The sequence below is a fragment of the Ipomoea triloba genome, chromosome 15, assembly GCF_003576645.1.
Source record: "Ipomoea triloba cultivar NCNSP0323 chromosome 15, ASM357664v1".
NCBI classification, from domain to species: Eukaryota; Viridiplantae; Streptophyta; class Magnoliopsida; order Solanales; family Convolvulaceae; genus Ipomoea; species Ipomoea triloba.
Window position 1 is genome coordinate 25869397 of NC_044930.1, and position 15835 is coordinate 25885231.

Consider the following 15835-nt stretch of genomic DNA (forward strand, 5'->3'; position numbering starts at 1 on the left):
AATAAACTATTAAAATAAAAAATTAAAATAAAAAAACACACACACCGGCCTGCCGGCGGCTGCCGCAACCCCCGTCCCCCGTCCCCCTTTAATAATACTCTTGCTACCTTGATAGGAAACCTGTGGATGAATCAAATTTAATTAATTAATTAATTTATTTATTATTATTATTATTTACGAAAAGTCAATTTCTTTCACAAAACAACTTTTGCTTTATTATGATGTGCTTTTTTTTTTTTAATTTTTAAATTATTTTAATTTTTTATTTTAATAGTTTATTATTAAAATTTAGTTTAAAATGTCAATTTACTATCCACGTAAGCAAGTAACCTGATGAAATGGGTGGTAACCTGCTATCAGGTGAAATTGCATACATTTGGAGTGTTCAGTGGCCTAATTGCACTTTCAGGTTACGTTCAGTGACCAATTTGAACTTTATTCCTTGTATAAATACCCCCATAGAGTCACAAATTGGAGGGTTCTGATTTTAAGGCAAGGTTAAGCATTCTCTTTGTTCTATTAGTAATTTAGTTTTTTCCTTCAATAATTTTCTTAGGAATTTGGTTCACTGTAATTAGGTTGTAGTTGAATTGGAATTCAATGGAGGCATCAATTACGTTGTTTAGTTGGAGGGAATTGCAATTCCCTCCTTTGGCTGAATTGCAATTCATGGGTACCTCATGAATTGTAATTTATGGGTACCTCATGAATTGCAATTCATTGCTTCTAGGAAATAAAGAAATGGATGAAATGACAAATATGTCTTTAAGTTATTATTATTATTGTTATTGTTATTACACAAGGACATTTTAGTCTTTATACCACTTATTTCCTTTAACATTCCTAATAATTCTATTTTTTCCTACCAAACAATGTAATTTGAATTCTTACTTTATTCTCACTTTATTTTTTTCCCACTGAATTACAATTTATTTCCTCCTTAATTCTTCCTCCCAACCAAACGCCCTGTAACAGGTTGACCAGTCGTAATTAACAATTGTACATTAATGATTTCCATTAATTAAATTTAAAGGAAAAGTACATTAATGATTTCCATTACTCCATTAGTCTTAATAATAATAATTAGGAGAATAAAATAATAATAATAATAATAATTAAAAAAAAAGTTAGCCGTTTAAAAAAAAAAAAGTTAGCTTAGCAAAGAGATATCTTGACTGGGTTGAATCTTATGAGTGTAAAAAAATGAACAGTTAAATCCCATCAATAATTCAGACCTTATCCCATTCTCTCATCAATCATCATTGCTGCCTGAAAAGTTAAATCTCACCTTATCCCATATCTCAAAAAGTTAAATCTCATCAATAATTCAGACCTTATCCCATATCTCATCATTATATTGCTGCTATACTCTCTCGTCTCATTTCTTGCTCAATAAATGCTCTGATCTGAGTTTCAGAAACACTTGATAATTTCAACAACTAATTACTCAGACCTTCAATCTCTCATCTGATATTACCCAAACCCAATTCACCAACTCTATCTTCAAGGTATGTTTCATACTTTCTCCTGCTTCACTTAATTGAAGAATTCCTTTTTTTTTATTTTTTATTTTTTTATTTTTTATTTTTTACAGTTTAGGATATATAACTCACTCACCATTACTTTTTCCCTCTCAATTCCTTTGCTTTTTGCTACATGTTTATTCACTATAAAATTTAATAATTTTGGACTAGATATTTTAATTGTGTTTACTATATATGAAAATATTCATGAAGACTTATATATATTAGCCCATCAGCATACAAATAATTGAAAAACTGGTAATGGTAACAGACTTTGCATTTTCTGTTGAATCACATGAAGTTTAGAAACTAGGTAGCTAGAAGATGCAATGATTTTGCTGAGGATACTATATATAATTCAGCAGATTAGATTTGAGTTAATGCCCAATTTAATCCTAAATGACTTTTTGTGCTTAATTAGATACTTGACTTTGATAATTTCACCCAATTGAGTCATTGACTATTAGAGTCAAGGACTAAATCGAAAATAATCACTATAATTGAAGACTAAATTGGGTAAAACAATTATAGTCGAAGACTAAATAGGGTAAACTGTTATAGTTGATGACTAAATTTGGTATTAGTAGAGGTGAAATTACCAAACTATCTTAATAGAGGACTCAATTATGTAAATCATTAAAGTCGAGGATTTTTTTTTTTTTGAAAACATTGACTTGGTTGTTAGGTGTAGATTGTAGACCTTCCCACCATCATTCAATAATTCATCAGATCTCTCATCTCTCTGTTATCTATACTCATCATTTCATCCCTCTGCTCGCTCAATAACTCTCATCAGATTTGAGTTTCAATTCTGACAGACCTGATGAGACTCTGAGATCGTTGTTTATTGGTTGTCTTATATAACAAAGAGAACGGTTAAAAACTGTTGTATTTTGTGTTACATTAATAGACAATGGTTGAAAACTATTGTCTTTATTGATAACTTTTTTTTTTTGGTGAATAGAGGGGACCTAGAGGTCCCGAGAGTAGCTAGTGACGCCTACTAGTAGCATAGCCCGAGGCATCACGTTGGAGAAGCCCAACCATCCCCTCCGGGGGGTGATCCAGAATCGTCGTTCCCCATCGCAAGTTTTGACCCATATTTGCCAAGAAATCAGCACATTAGTTGCCCTCCCAAAAGGTGTGGACAAGCTTAACCTCAAGGAACTGATTCAAGAGAGTCTTGCAGTCTTTGACTAGAGTGATAGCTTCAGAGGTTGATGCCGCCTCCTTGTGTAACACTTGGACCATGGCTTCCGAATCCGTTTCAGCAATGAGTTTGGTAAATCCTCGGTTTTTTGCAAGGAGGAGACCTTCCCGAAGACCCCAAAGCTCCGCTAGGAAACTGTTCGCGTTCCAATGTTGCACATGTAGCCCACCACCCAATTGCCGCTATGATCACGTAGGAGACCTCCCGCACTTGCCAGACGCGAGCGGGTTTTCATTACGCCATCAGATTAAGTTTAATGACATCCGTAGCAGGAGGGTACCAGACAACCCAAGCGTGACTTGCTGCGAGTGGACCGGATCGCTTGGAGAGAAGGCAGTAAGCTTCCTTTGCTTCCCGGTTGCTTCGGCAAATAATATCACTAGGAGACATGCACTTGTTGTCGAAGATAAAGGTGTTCCTCGCTTTCCACATATTCCAGAGAATGTGGGGGAAGATCAGCGCCCACCTGGTACCATTTCCGTCAGTCTGATGATCAGCACAAGAAGATTCAATCCACCTCAGTAAGGGAAGATGGTTGGAAGTCCGGAAAGCGACGGGCGGAGCAGCAAGGTCCCAGCAAGCTTCCGCGACCGAACAATGGCGAAAAAGATGATCAAGGGTCTCGTCGTCACCACCGCAAACCGGACAGACAGCCGAGTCCACCAGCCCACGTCGTTTACGCTCTTGGTTAGTCAGGAGACCGCTCTTGGAAATTCTCCATATAAAGACTTTAATTTTTTCCATGCAGGTCAGGTGCCAAATCCAAGCGTGGGAATTATCTTCACTGTGGGAACCTGCAACACGCGAATAAGTAGAGGACACCGTTACCATACCTGTATCGGAGTGAGGCCACAGGAGTCTGTCTTCTTGGTCCGGGTTAACGGAGACTGGTGTAGCACGGATGGCTTCGACTATCTCCGCTGGAAGGAGATGGTGGATGGCAGATTCATCCCAAGTTCGCTGATCCGTAAGCAGATCTTTTACCTTAAGATTCAGGGTTGAAGGATCGATGTCGATGTTGGAGTTGGCACTTAGGGGGGCGTCACCCGCCCACCAATCCTCCCACACGTTGATCTTATGCCCATTGCCGACGTTCCACTTCAAGCCATCAGAAAGAACCTCTTTTCCCTTCATGATAGTCCTCCACCCCCATGAGCTATTGTTCTTGACTTGGAGCTGTAGGAAATCATTGTTCTTGACATATTTTTCTCTAAGAATCTTGACCCACAGTTTGTCTTGATTAGTGAAAACTTGCCACGCCATTTTGGTGAGGAAGGCTAGATTAAAGTCCCGAGCCATTCTAAGTCCCAGGCCACCATCGTCCCGGGGTTTACAAATTTCAGCCCAACTGATAGTGTGGAGTTTCTTGGTGTTGTCGGCATGGCCCCATAAGAAATTCCTGCAAATTCTATCAATACTAGAACAGGTACTTACCGGGATGGCCATTGCTTGCATGGCATAGGTAGGCACTGTCGCAAGTGAGGATTGAACAAGGACTCTCCTACCTGCCATGTTAAGGGAATTGGCCTTCCAAGTAGAGAGTTTCCTTCTCATTTTGTCAAGGACCGCATTGAAGGTGTTCGCAGATACTCTTTCATTCAGCATGGGAATGCCAAGATAGGTCCCGAGGTTATCCGCCACCGGTACTTGTGTTGTCTCCTTGATTACCCGCTTGAGACCTGCATTGACATTAGGTGAGCAGAAAATAAGGGATTTAGAGAGGTTTACCTTAAGACCCGAGGCACTACTAAAGGAGTTGAGGCACTCCATCATGGTCCTTGCTTGTTGTTCTGAAGCTTCTCCGAAAAGCATGAGATCGTCCGCGAAAAAGAGATGGGAAATACCCGTACCCCCTCTGGAGACGTGAATAGGTTTCCAAGAGTGATTATTGACCCTGCTCTAAATGTCATGAGCCAACCTTTCCATTACTAAGTTAAATAGGTAAGGGGCCAGCGGATCCCCCTGCCGGAGACCACGACTGAGGCTGAAGGGTGGCATGCAACCTCCATTCCAAAGAATTGAAATAGAACTTTCTCGGAGGGAAAGGAGAATGAGATCGATGAGACACCTCGGGAACCCAAAGGCCTCCAGGGTGCTGTCAAGGAAGTCCCACGAGACATTGTCATAGGCCTTCTGGAGGTCAACTTTGAAAATCATAAGTTTCTTCCTCCTCCTTTTGTTGTTCATGGTGTGGACCACCTCCTGAGTCAGTATCACATTGTCCATGGTGGATCGACCTGGAAGAAAACTATTTTGGTGGGGCCTAATCAAGTTACTCATGATTGGCCTTAATCTGTTGACAAGGACCTTGGAAATCACTTTGAAGGACACGTTAAGGAGTGTGATTGGTCTGAAGTCAGCAGCTGTTTCCGGATTATCTTTTTTAGGAATGAGTGTCATGAACGCCTGGAGGAGAGGCTTGTTAATGCAACCATTTTCAAGTGCTTGGTTGACCATCTCCGACATAGCCGGCCCAATTTCCTCCCAGAACTGCTGGTAGAAAACCGCTGGAATTCCATCCGGTCCAGGACTCCCGTACTTTTTCATCCCAAATATCGCTTTTTTGGGATGGTCAAAGAGGCTCTGCGAAGCAGGGTAGCAGCTTGGGACGCAGGGATTTGGAAGCCAGATGGGATCGGGTGAAGATTGCTCTCATCTGTTTGGTCCGACCTGCAAAAAAGGTTAGAAAAGAAATTAGTAACATGATCGGTCAAGACTCTAGGGTCATCAGTCCAAGCCCCATGCAGCCTGAGAAAACGAACACGACTTCTATTCCTCTTGATTAGCGTGGATTTGTGATAGAAGCTAGTATTCCTGTCTCCATTTCTGACCTAGTCAATTCTTGCTTTCTGAAACCAGAGAGCCTCTTCCTGATTCAGAACATTATCAAGTTCACTTGTGAGATTTGTTTCCAAGGTTTGAAGACGATTAGAGGTGCTATAGCGGCTATCGCTTTGGATCCCTAGGATTCGGGCCTCAAGTTTGCGCTTTCTTTGGAAAATGTTACCAAAGACGTTACGGTTCCAATCAAGGCTCTTTTGGGTAACAGTCGAGATAATTTCCTCAAGTTTGGTACCCTCCCTTGCTGCCGCCTCTCTCCAAATGTTTTTATAGTCTTCCCTGGTGAGCCAGGCTGCTTCGAAACGAACCGGGCGAAGGTTTCTATTAGGTGGATGCCTAGCTTCCTCGAGGAAAAGAATAGGGTTGTGATCGGAGCATAGGCGGGGAAGAACCGTCACTTTGGCTTCCGGGAAGGCTAGTTGAGCATCAACATTCCATAAGACCCGATCAAGCCTCCTCAACTGGATAACCCTATTTCCCGCCAACCGGCACCAGGTGAATTTGGGTCCAGTCGAACCCGGGTCAAGAAGACCGCAATCACTATAAGCATCCACGAAATTCTGGAGGGTGGAATGGTTAACCGAGGAGCTGCCCCATTGTTCATCAGTAGTCGCAATGTCATTAAGGTCACCTAAGAGAACCCAAGGACCCTGCATGGAGCTAGCCATGGATTTACAGAACTCCCAAAACCTGTTCTTAGCAAGAGGATTAGGACAAACATAAGCAAAGGTAATAGAACAACTCTCAAGCCGCCGTTTCACCTTAGTGTGAATGGCTTGAGAATTGTGACTGACCACTTGGAGATCAATGAGGTCATGTTTCCAGAAAAGCAGGAAACCGCCAGCGAAACCCAAGGGATTAACAATAAAATAATTAGTGTACACCAAACTAGAGGCTAACGCAATCATCTTCTCCGCTTTAGGCGAGCGGATTTCAAGGAGACAAAGGGCGTCTACTTGTGTCGTGGAGAGTAGTTCCTTGACAAACCTTCTCACACGACTGTTAGCAATGCCCCTGCAATTCCAGGAGATAACTTTCATCGAGACGTCGTGGCAGGGGGGGAGTTTGGTTACCGCCACCCCCGGGCGTACAACGATTCAAAGAAGCTGGGTCAGAAGCCGGGACCAGCCCACTCTCGTTACCCGTAGAATTACTCGGCAAACTTCCAAAGTGGAAGATGCCGTTAGCACCCACCCGCTCATTACCAATACCAGGATTGAAGGTATTGGACTGGAAACTAAAGTCTCTCCAACCTGAGCCTCTACCACTCCCTCGCGAGTTAGCACCTCGCCCATCGCGGCCCCGAGGGGCTTGGTGATTGTTAGGAGGATTCGTGGTTCGGGTGATGGGAGAATTATTGGCCACAGCATTATGCCGGGCCTGAGCAGATTGCGCGGGGGAAGAAGACTTACCTTTCGAGCTCTCCCCACGTTCGCCGGTCACCTTGCCTTTTCCTTTCGCACGGTTGGATCGGTCAGTTGTCACAGAATCATCAGCCAAAGCAGCAAACTTATTCTTAGAGGAAGGTTGGCGTAAGTTTGGTTTCTGCTGTTGCACCGGTTTTTTCTTTGGAGTCGTCTGTTGTTGTTTCTTAGTAACGAGCATCCAAGGCCCATACCGGCGGCCTTCCGCCGGTTTTCCAATAGGGTTGCTTGGCGTTTCCTTTTGGCGGCTATCACCTTGTTCCGCCACTGGCTCCGTGTTGGTATCATTGTTGGTCGGCTCCGGGGTTTTGGGATTAGTCAGGGGGCACGATTATTCCCGGTGGCCTACCACTCCGCAGCCAAAGCAAACGACGTGTAGTCCTTCGTACTCCACTGCCTGAACTTCATCACGCACCCAGATTTCGGTGACCAAAGGTTTGTTCAAGTCGACTTCAACTGCAGCCCTTGCAAAGCGCCCTTTCTCCCTTGCTGCAGTCGTTCTGTCAAGGCGCAAAGGTTTGCCGACGTTTTCCAGAATTAACTTGATGGTGTCGTCTCGAAAATATTCAACAGAGAGTTCCGGTAAGCGGACCCAAACAGCCATCTTTGAGAGCTTGGCCGTCCTTGGTTTGAAGTCCGGCACCCATCGTTGAGCGACAAGATAGTTGTCGAAAATCTTCCAAGGGCCATCAAGCAAGACGTGAAGGTAATCCTTTTTGTCGTCAAAGTACACAACAAAGCACTCGTACCCAATATCTATAATATTGAACCGCCCCTGAAGCTTCCACAAAGCAGGAGCTCTCTGATTCAGAACATTAGAGCTAATACCCTTACCGAGATATTTGATGATCAACGCCATGCGCCACTCCCGACAAAGCTCCTGACGAAGGGCTTTGGGAAATCTGACCACCGGTCTTCCGTCTCCTCTGTCCTGATCATCCATTTCGTTATCGGATTCCACATCTGGATCTTCAAACGCCCAATCATGTTCATCCGATTGGGGCGTCGTGTCAGTGTTGAAGGTGGCCTGCGCAGCAACCGTATCAGCAAACGACCGTTTCATGGCCTTAAACTTCTTGACAGTCCTCTATGTGGAGGAATCTTCTGTCATTGGTTCATCTGGTGGCGGTACCACCGGCCCAGCCGGCGTTACCGACGCCATAGCCACCATAGCCCGCCGCTAACGGCTAGGAGGGGCGGCGGGAAGTTGCCTAAAATAAAAGGTATAAAGAAGGCAGGAATAAGCCTCAAACGAGAGAGAAAATTAGTCCTTCGTCCCTCGCGTCAGATTGATGCATAAATAAATATCATCAATCTTTATTGATAACTACAACGACTTAAAATCGTTATTTTTAACTTGTTTTGATTTTAACCATAATATAATAATAACAATTTATCCAAACAACATAAATACAAAAGCATCAATTCATTAGTACAACAATCTTCTATAAATATGCAAAATATTTTAAAATACACAACAATTCATCATCTACTTCAAAATACAATGAACAATTCATTAGTACAATCACCAAGTCTAAATATTGTTCACAAAGCAAATGCATTCTTACTCTATATAACTTGATACACAATCTGCCCATTCGGAACGTACTAGATCAATATCCATTTTGTCGTAAACAACTTGTCAAAAATATATGAATAATACATACATAACAAAAGTAGTTATAACCTCATTCTTTTTTTTCTTTTTTTTTTTAATAAAAAAAGCATGTTGTGCATACAATATTTTAAAATACGGGCATTCAAACTTTGAAGTTCTTGAATACATAAATTTAAAACATAAGTAGAGCAACTAATATGTGATAATTGATCATTAATAGGTAAAAATAAAGTAAAAATATCTATAGATCTGGTGCTGAAAAAAACATTACCTAAAGAAATTGAAAACATTTTATTTCTTAATTCAAACTCATCCATGCCATAGTTTGGGCTAGATAAGTGCTTGGTCCATGCCTGGACCAGTTTCGAGCTGGGCCCTGGGCTTTTTTTTTTTAATAGGATTGGGACTGACCCTATACAAGCCGGACTCAGTCCGAACTAGGGGCTAGCCCGGAGAACCCTAAGCCCGTTTTTTTTTTGGGCTGGTTAGGTCTTGAACCGGCCCGTTGCCACCTCTAATATATATACCTTGAAATAACCCCGCCCTCAGCATACAAACAAATTAAAAACTGGAATTAATTACCGATTTGGTCCCTCGACTATTGGGGTTTCACCACTTTGGTCCTCAACAATTTTTCTTGCCCAATTAAGTCCTTGACTTTGAAAAAATTAACCAATTTGGTCCTCCGTTTATTTTTACCATTTGATATCCGTTAAATCAGGACCAAATTGGTAATTTCACTATAGTCAAGGGACCATTTCAGTCAAAATTAATTACCGAAATGGTCCTTTGACTATTGAGATTTCACCAATTTGGTCCTGATTTAACAGTTGTTTAACACTAAAATAAACGGAGGACCAAATTGGTTAATTTTTTCAAAGTCGAGGACTTAATTGGATAAGAAAAATTGTCGATGACCAAAGTGGTGAAATCCCAATAGTCGAGGGACTAAATCGGTAATTAACTCTTAAAAACTGGTAATGGTAACAAACTTGCTAGCTAGAAGATGCAATGATTTTGCTTTTTTTTGCTTAGGATACTATAATTCAGCAGATTAGATTTTAACCCATCTTGCATGAACCATCCATCTCTTATGTAATCATTCCATTTATTGCTCAATAATTGAGACTAATAAGTCTGATATGAGTTCCAGAAACACTTTAGAGAGGTTCAATGGATTTTGATGTTGTAACCACTCTAATCGAAATAGTAGAGCAAGACCTTGTGGAGCCAGAACTACTTTCGATTTTTGATGCCGAAGGAATGAAGGTGGCGCTGCTTCATAAGATTGAGTTGTTGTCTGTCAACCTCTGCTTCCTTCAAGCCTGTTTGGAGGATTGTAAGACAAAAATGAATGATGGGGACACCTGGGCTAAGATACTGTATGAAGATGTCCGAGATAAAGTTGCTACAATATATGAAAATTGCAAAATAAAATCTAAACTGAGCGAAGTATACGCGGAAGCTAACTCGGAAGGATATGAAGATGAGTGTTGTCGAAGTCTTCATTGGACCTTAAACGATATGGTGGGAGATTTTGAGGAACTTGGGAAATGGATCCTGAAGGAAAAAAAAAAAAGAACTGCTTTAGAGCTGGAGGAGCAGAACATCACGGTTTGGGATACATACCAAAATGCTTTAGAGCCTGAGAATGAAGTGATTGTAGGATTCCACAGTGATATAAAGACAATTACTAACTGGCTCTTTTATTCACACTTGATGAGATCAGTTTTCACCATTTTTAGGAATAGTAACATTGAACAGTTCCGGAAATATGTTGAAAAATATCCCAGTCGATATTGTCACAATGCAGAGCAGAAACTACAAGTTATCCCATTCGTCGGGGAAGGAGGCATTGGAAAAACTACATTAGCCAAAAGAGTCTATGGACATCCAATTACTATTGCTTGCTTTCAAATTCGAGCATGGGTAGTTGTGTCTCAGGTTCATAACCTCAAAGAGATGCTCATTGGTCGTTGTATTTCACCAATAACAAGTGAAATTTACGACATAGACGATGCTCAAATAGCTGAGCAATTATGCAGAAGTTTGATGGGTCAAAAGTATTTAATTTTTTTGGATGACATATGGACCACTGCTGCATGGGATGCTATCCAAGGATGTTTTCCAGAGAATTTTAACGGAAGCCATATCTTAGTGACTACTCGGTTTACAGAGGTGGCTGAATACTTAAGTGCAAATCCCTTCCATGTGGCGTATCAAACTTTAAAGGATCGCTGGGAATTAGTTTCAAGGAAAGTGTTTGGGCAAAGCAAATGCGCTCCCAGGGACTATGAGTTAATTGGGAAATGCATTGTTCTTGGTTGCAGTGGATTACCGCTAGCAGTTGTTTTGATTGCTGGACTTTTGGCAACAGCAAAAGAGTCTCTAGAGATATGTGATAAGTGCATATTTGATCATATTTAATCCCCATATTTAAGCTTATTTGTCCACTAGATTGTATAAATTGTGTTCAGTATAACCTTGATTTTTTTCACTTTGATTAATGTTTGCAACAATCATCTTATTTGGAATAAAGTAAAGAAAATTAGGCCGTATTGCATTTAATGGGATGATTTAGAGAAATCCTAAGTTTAATTTGTAATTTTCATCTTTAATAAGTCATCCTAATGTGTTTAATTGCTAGTAGGAGATATCAGGGAAATCATGAAGACAAGGAGGATCATGAAAGGACAAGAACAAAAATGAGAAGATGGATGATGATGAATTAAAGTGAAGGACAAAAGCAAAGAAGATTTGGTCCATTTTCATCATTAAAGATCAGGCAATAATGGAATTAAAGAGTGATATTTTGAATGGTGATTGATCATATGGATAAACCAAAGCAAAAGTGGAACAAGTGTCTAAAATCTGAAATTTCCGCACAAGTTGTCCAGAACAAGTGTCTAAAATCTGAAATTTCCGCACAAGTTGTCCACTGTTAGTGTCTAAAATCTGAAATTTCCGCACAAGTTGTCCACTGTTCGGTATTTTTACCATATATTTCCGCACAAGTTGTCCACTGTTCGGTATTTTTACCATATCTCAGCATAGGAATATTCCACTGTTCGGTATTTTTACCATATCTCAGCATAGGAATATTCAAATTGAGTGATCTTTGCACTGTTGGAAAGAAGACTTCAAGGGCTACAACTTTACCAGAAATACAAAATTCATAATTCTGAACGGAGAATGGAGAAAAACAGCCCGGAAGATGAAGCTGCGTGCAGTGATGTCATTGCTTGCGAAATTTTCCATCTTCTTTCTCATTATGATATGTGAGGTCATGGCATATGTAATTCCCCATTTCCAAATTCAGATGGAATGTGAGGTCATTGCATATGTAATTGTCCATCTTTGCTCCCTTTTGATGCCTATATAAAGCCTTGTAACTCTCAAACTTCCACACACCATTCCTCACCAATTCCTTCTATCTCCTCTCATTCTAGTTTTCATATCTTAGTTTTAGTGTTGTGTTTTTCTTCAAGCAAGAGTGTAGGAGGAAACTCCAAGAGTTTGGTCTTCAATCCATAAGTTTTCTTGTTCCCTTTATCTCTTTACAATTTATTTACCATGCTTATGAATTTAAATATTGTTAGTTTGTTGTATTCCATTATGAATTGTGAGTAGTTGCATTAAGGACTTGAATTAGGGTAGGATTATCTTTATTGATGCTAAGTTCATGAATATTTCATAAAGGGGAAGGCTTTAATTCAAGAGTTTATTGAAGTATGCATAGATTTAATTGAAATCTTGTTAGTAAATGGTACGTAACATTTGTTAACTAGCCTTTGGATGATTTCACTTTATAATGGAAGTTATATGTTGAAATCAAGCTACTCTTTGCATGCACCCAATTTCATTTATGAAAGTAAAGAACATTGTGGTTTTAAATTGCTTATGTCCTCTAAGAACTAGAAATTGATATGTCACGAAAGTGGAGCAATTCCTTGTTCTAATCTTTATCTTTAGTTCATGAAAATGAAATTTAGATTAAAGATTCTTTTGTGCAATTCATTGAACTCTTAAATTAATTATTTTCCCCAAATCTTGTTATTGCATCTATAAGATAATTCTCCTTAATTCGAGTCCTATCTTTAATTATCAGAGTTTATACCAATTGTAATATTGCTTTTAATTCTTGATGAACCTGTTATAGCTTGTTAAATATCAACTCATATATGATTGCTTGGATTCTTGTTAAATTTATTCATCTTAATGCCTAAGAATTTAATTGCTATACAAGTACATGCCATAAAACCCAATCCCTTGAGAACGATATAATTAACCCACAAATTCACTACACCACTTTACACATCAATATGGAAAGATGTTGCAGAAACTTTGGATAGAGTTGATACATATGATTATAGCAACAGAATTTCAAAAGTACTTTCATTGAGCTACAACTACTTACCTAGTCACTTGAAATCTTGCTTTCACTATTTTGGTGTGTTTCCTGAAGACAGCGTCATTCCTGTTAAAAGACTAATCAACTTATGGGTTGCGGAGGAATTTTAATGCCACATCAAAATATGAGTTTGGAAGAAGTGGCAGAGAGTTACTTGGATGATCTCATAAATAGAAATCTAGTTCAAATTAATGAGCTGAGTATTGAGGGCAAAGTTAAATCATGTAAGGTTCATGATCGAGTGCATGAGGTTTGTGTCAGAGAAGCAATAACGGGGAATGCGTTGTGCATTATAAATGACAATCATGCTCCAAAAGCTAGTCGTTGGTTAAGCGTTCAAACAAGTTATTGGCCAATCACTCAAGCGAGGTATGGGAATTGCACTCCTGATAAAATCCATTCTGTTCTCTACTTTAGTAAAGGTGTATATCATTCAAAATGCAGGTTGGTATACCCATGTTTGAAATTTCTAAGAGTATTGGATTTATCATTAGTTAAATGGTCAAAATGCATGCCTAGTGAAATAACGAATTTGGTTCATTTGAGATACTTGGCTTTAAGTACCATTGGTTCTCTTTACAAGCTTCGATTTTTCAAGCTTAAAAATTTGCAAACTCTCATAGTTACTTCGTGGATCGAAAAATGTCCTTTGCAATTGCCATGTGATGTTTTGGGTTTGCGACAATTGAGGCATTTGCATGTTGACAAGAGATGTTCACAATATCTCCCTCGCTTAGTCAAAAAAAATCTACAAACTCTTTATTGGTTGAAAGTTGCTAGCTTAGACAAAAAACCAAACTTCAGAATGGTTCCAAACCTAAAGGAACTTGGGATTTACATTGAAGGCCAACTGGCACCTAGCTATCTAGGGAGCCTTGTGCATTTACATCTACTTGAGAAGTTGAAGTTTGAAGTAGGAAGAGTAGAGCGCTTTTATCTTCCAATTGGTTTTCCTCCAAACCTTAAGAAGTTGACACTTCGTTATACTTATCTTCCATGGAAGGAGATGGACACAATTGGTCAGTTGCCACGCCTTGAGGTTCTTAAACTAAAAGATTTCGCGTTCTGTGGCTCAAAGTGGGAGCCATCGAAGCTGGGCTTTTGGGAATTAAAGGCAATTCTCATATCACATTCAAATCTCAAATATTGGAATGCAAATTCTAATCATTTCCCAGTTTTGGAGCGCCTGGTCTTAAGATATTGTTGGGAATTGAAACAAGTTCCAATTAATTTTGCAAGTATTGGAACACTGAAGTTGATTGTGTTAGAATGTTGTTATTATGCTCTTGTGACTTCTGCAATCCAGATTTTCTCTGCAAAGAAGTTATTGTTTGTGGGAACGACAGATTGTCCACTTCATGTTCGTGAAGTTAGAACCAAGGTTTCTCTCTAATTCTTGTTCATTATTTCAAAATATTAGTTTACTGCCTTCTAATTCCATGTATTAATTTAATTGTTTATTTTTTGCACTCATTTTCAAGGTTGAATTGCCAAATAATGAAAGCTATGAAAAAGAAATTGTAGAAAACTCTGAAGAAAGTGTGGATAGATATGAAGAAGAAAGTGTGAAAAGCTCTAAAGAAAGTGTGGAAAGCTTTGAAGAAGAAAGTGTGAAAAGCTCTAAAGAATTAAGTTTTGGAAACTCTAAAGAATTAAGTGTTGGATGCTCTGATCAAGTAAGGTTAAAAGCTCGGAAGAGTGTCAGGAAATATCTGAAGAAGAAGGTGTCGAAATCTCTGAATGCATTCAAAGAATTGAAGAGGAAAGTGTTGTAGGCTCTTAGAAGAAAGGAACTGGGGAATTTGTTAATTTTGGGCTTAATATGAACTTATGAAAGCCAAGGTACGTATATATCTATGTAACTTATACTTAAAACTCCATATTATCTTTTGCGATTGCCAACTACTTTCTAGTTTTGTTTAAAGATTTCATTCCAACTTTAATTCATCAACTATTACATTTGCACTTCTAATCATCAATTCAAAATCAATCAAAACTTTCCACTTTACTCCTATAGTCAGGTACTAAATCTGGCACTAAATTTTGTTCTCGCTGGACTAAAAGTGATAAGTTTTCAAAGTCATTAGGTATTAAAGGTGATTGATTTTTTAGTTGTCTAGTAAGGGACTAAAACAGGAATCCAATAGTTGAAATATGCACCATTTATTGGTATTTTTTCCAAAGAGAATTAAGGAGGTTTTCTGATCTGTTGGAATTGAATTCAAACTTCACTTTATCTTTCAGCTTGTAGGTTCCTGGCTGAAGTTTATAAGGTGCTCAGTGCTGAATAAGTTCACTGTTGGTTTGTCCACTTCATGTTCGTGAAGTTGGAACTAATACGGATCGGAGTTTAGCTTCTATCAAATCCCATTTTGCCTGTTGTTTCATTCATATGGTTTGCAATTGAGAACAAGCAGAAAGGTTTAGAAGAACAGAAGGAACATTTTCTCGTATTTGCTTTGACTCTGATGCATGTGGTGTTTTAATGCCAAAACTGGTAAATACTTTTAGATGGTTTTTGCTAATTGTAAACTGTAGTTAACAAATGACCATTTTCTCTTAAAGCATCTATATCTTTCGTGGAATTTAAACTCCATTCCTCATGTATTCCTGTTAAATATCAAATACAATCTGTTAAATAGTTAATTCTATATTTTTTAGGAAAGATAAAAAAAAATCCCATTCACTCAGGTAAAACTCAGATGCAATAAGTAATATAATGGAGTATGCCCTCGAGCATATAATTTGTAGTACTCAATTGTTAGGATCAAATAAGCTATTGTTGATAGTACTCAATTGTTAGGATTG

The 15835-nt window shown here is 39.1% G+C and overlaps 3 protein-coding genes across 4 annotated transcripts; 2 read left to right on the forward strand and 1 right to left on the reverse strand.

Annotated features, from left to right (window-relative positions):
- The first annotated feature begins 1305 nt into the window (after positions 1-1305).
- LOC116006372 (putative late blight resistance protein homolog R1B-17) lies at positions 1306-11182 on the forward strand. Of its 2 annotated transcripts, none has more exons than XR_004095124.1 (2): positions 1306-1508; positions 2488-3736. XR_004095124.1 is itself a non-coding variant. In XM_031246718.1 (2 exons), the coding sequence occupies exon 2, from the start codon at positions 9790-9792 to the stop codon at positions 11041-11043; it is 1254 nt and encodes a 417-aa protein (XP_031102578.1). In that variant the 5' UTR covers positions 1306-1508; positions 9770-9789; the 3' UTR covers positions 11044-11182. The 2 variants fall into 2 exon arrangements, 1 of the variants encoding a protein (XP_031102578.1); XM_031246718.1 differs by lacking the exon at positions 2488-3736 and adding an exon at positions 9770-11182.
- LOC116005945 lies at positions 7330-8061 on the reverse strand. Its single transcript, XM_031246179.1, has one exon. The coding sequence runs from the start codon at positions 8059-8061 to the stop codon at positions 7330-7332; it is 732 nt and encodes a 243-aa protein (XP_031102039.1).
- Positions 11183-13151: 1969 nt separating the features above from the next.
- LOC116005946 (putative late blight resistance protein homolog R1A-3) lies at positions 13152-14802 on the forward strand. Its single transcript, XM_031246180.1, has 3 exons — positions 13152-14216; positions 14334-14408; positions 14509-14802. Exons 1-3 carry the CDS (start codon positions 13152-13154, stop codon positions 14800-14802), a joined length of 1434 nt encoding a protein of 477 aa, XP_031102040.1.
- The last annotated feature ends 1033 nt before the right edge of the window (positions 14803-15835 follow it).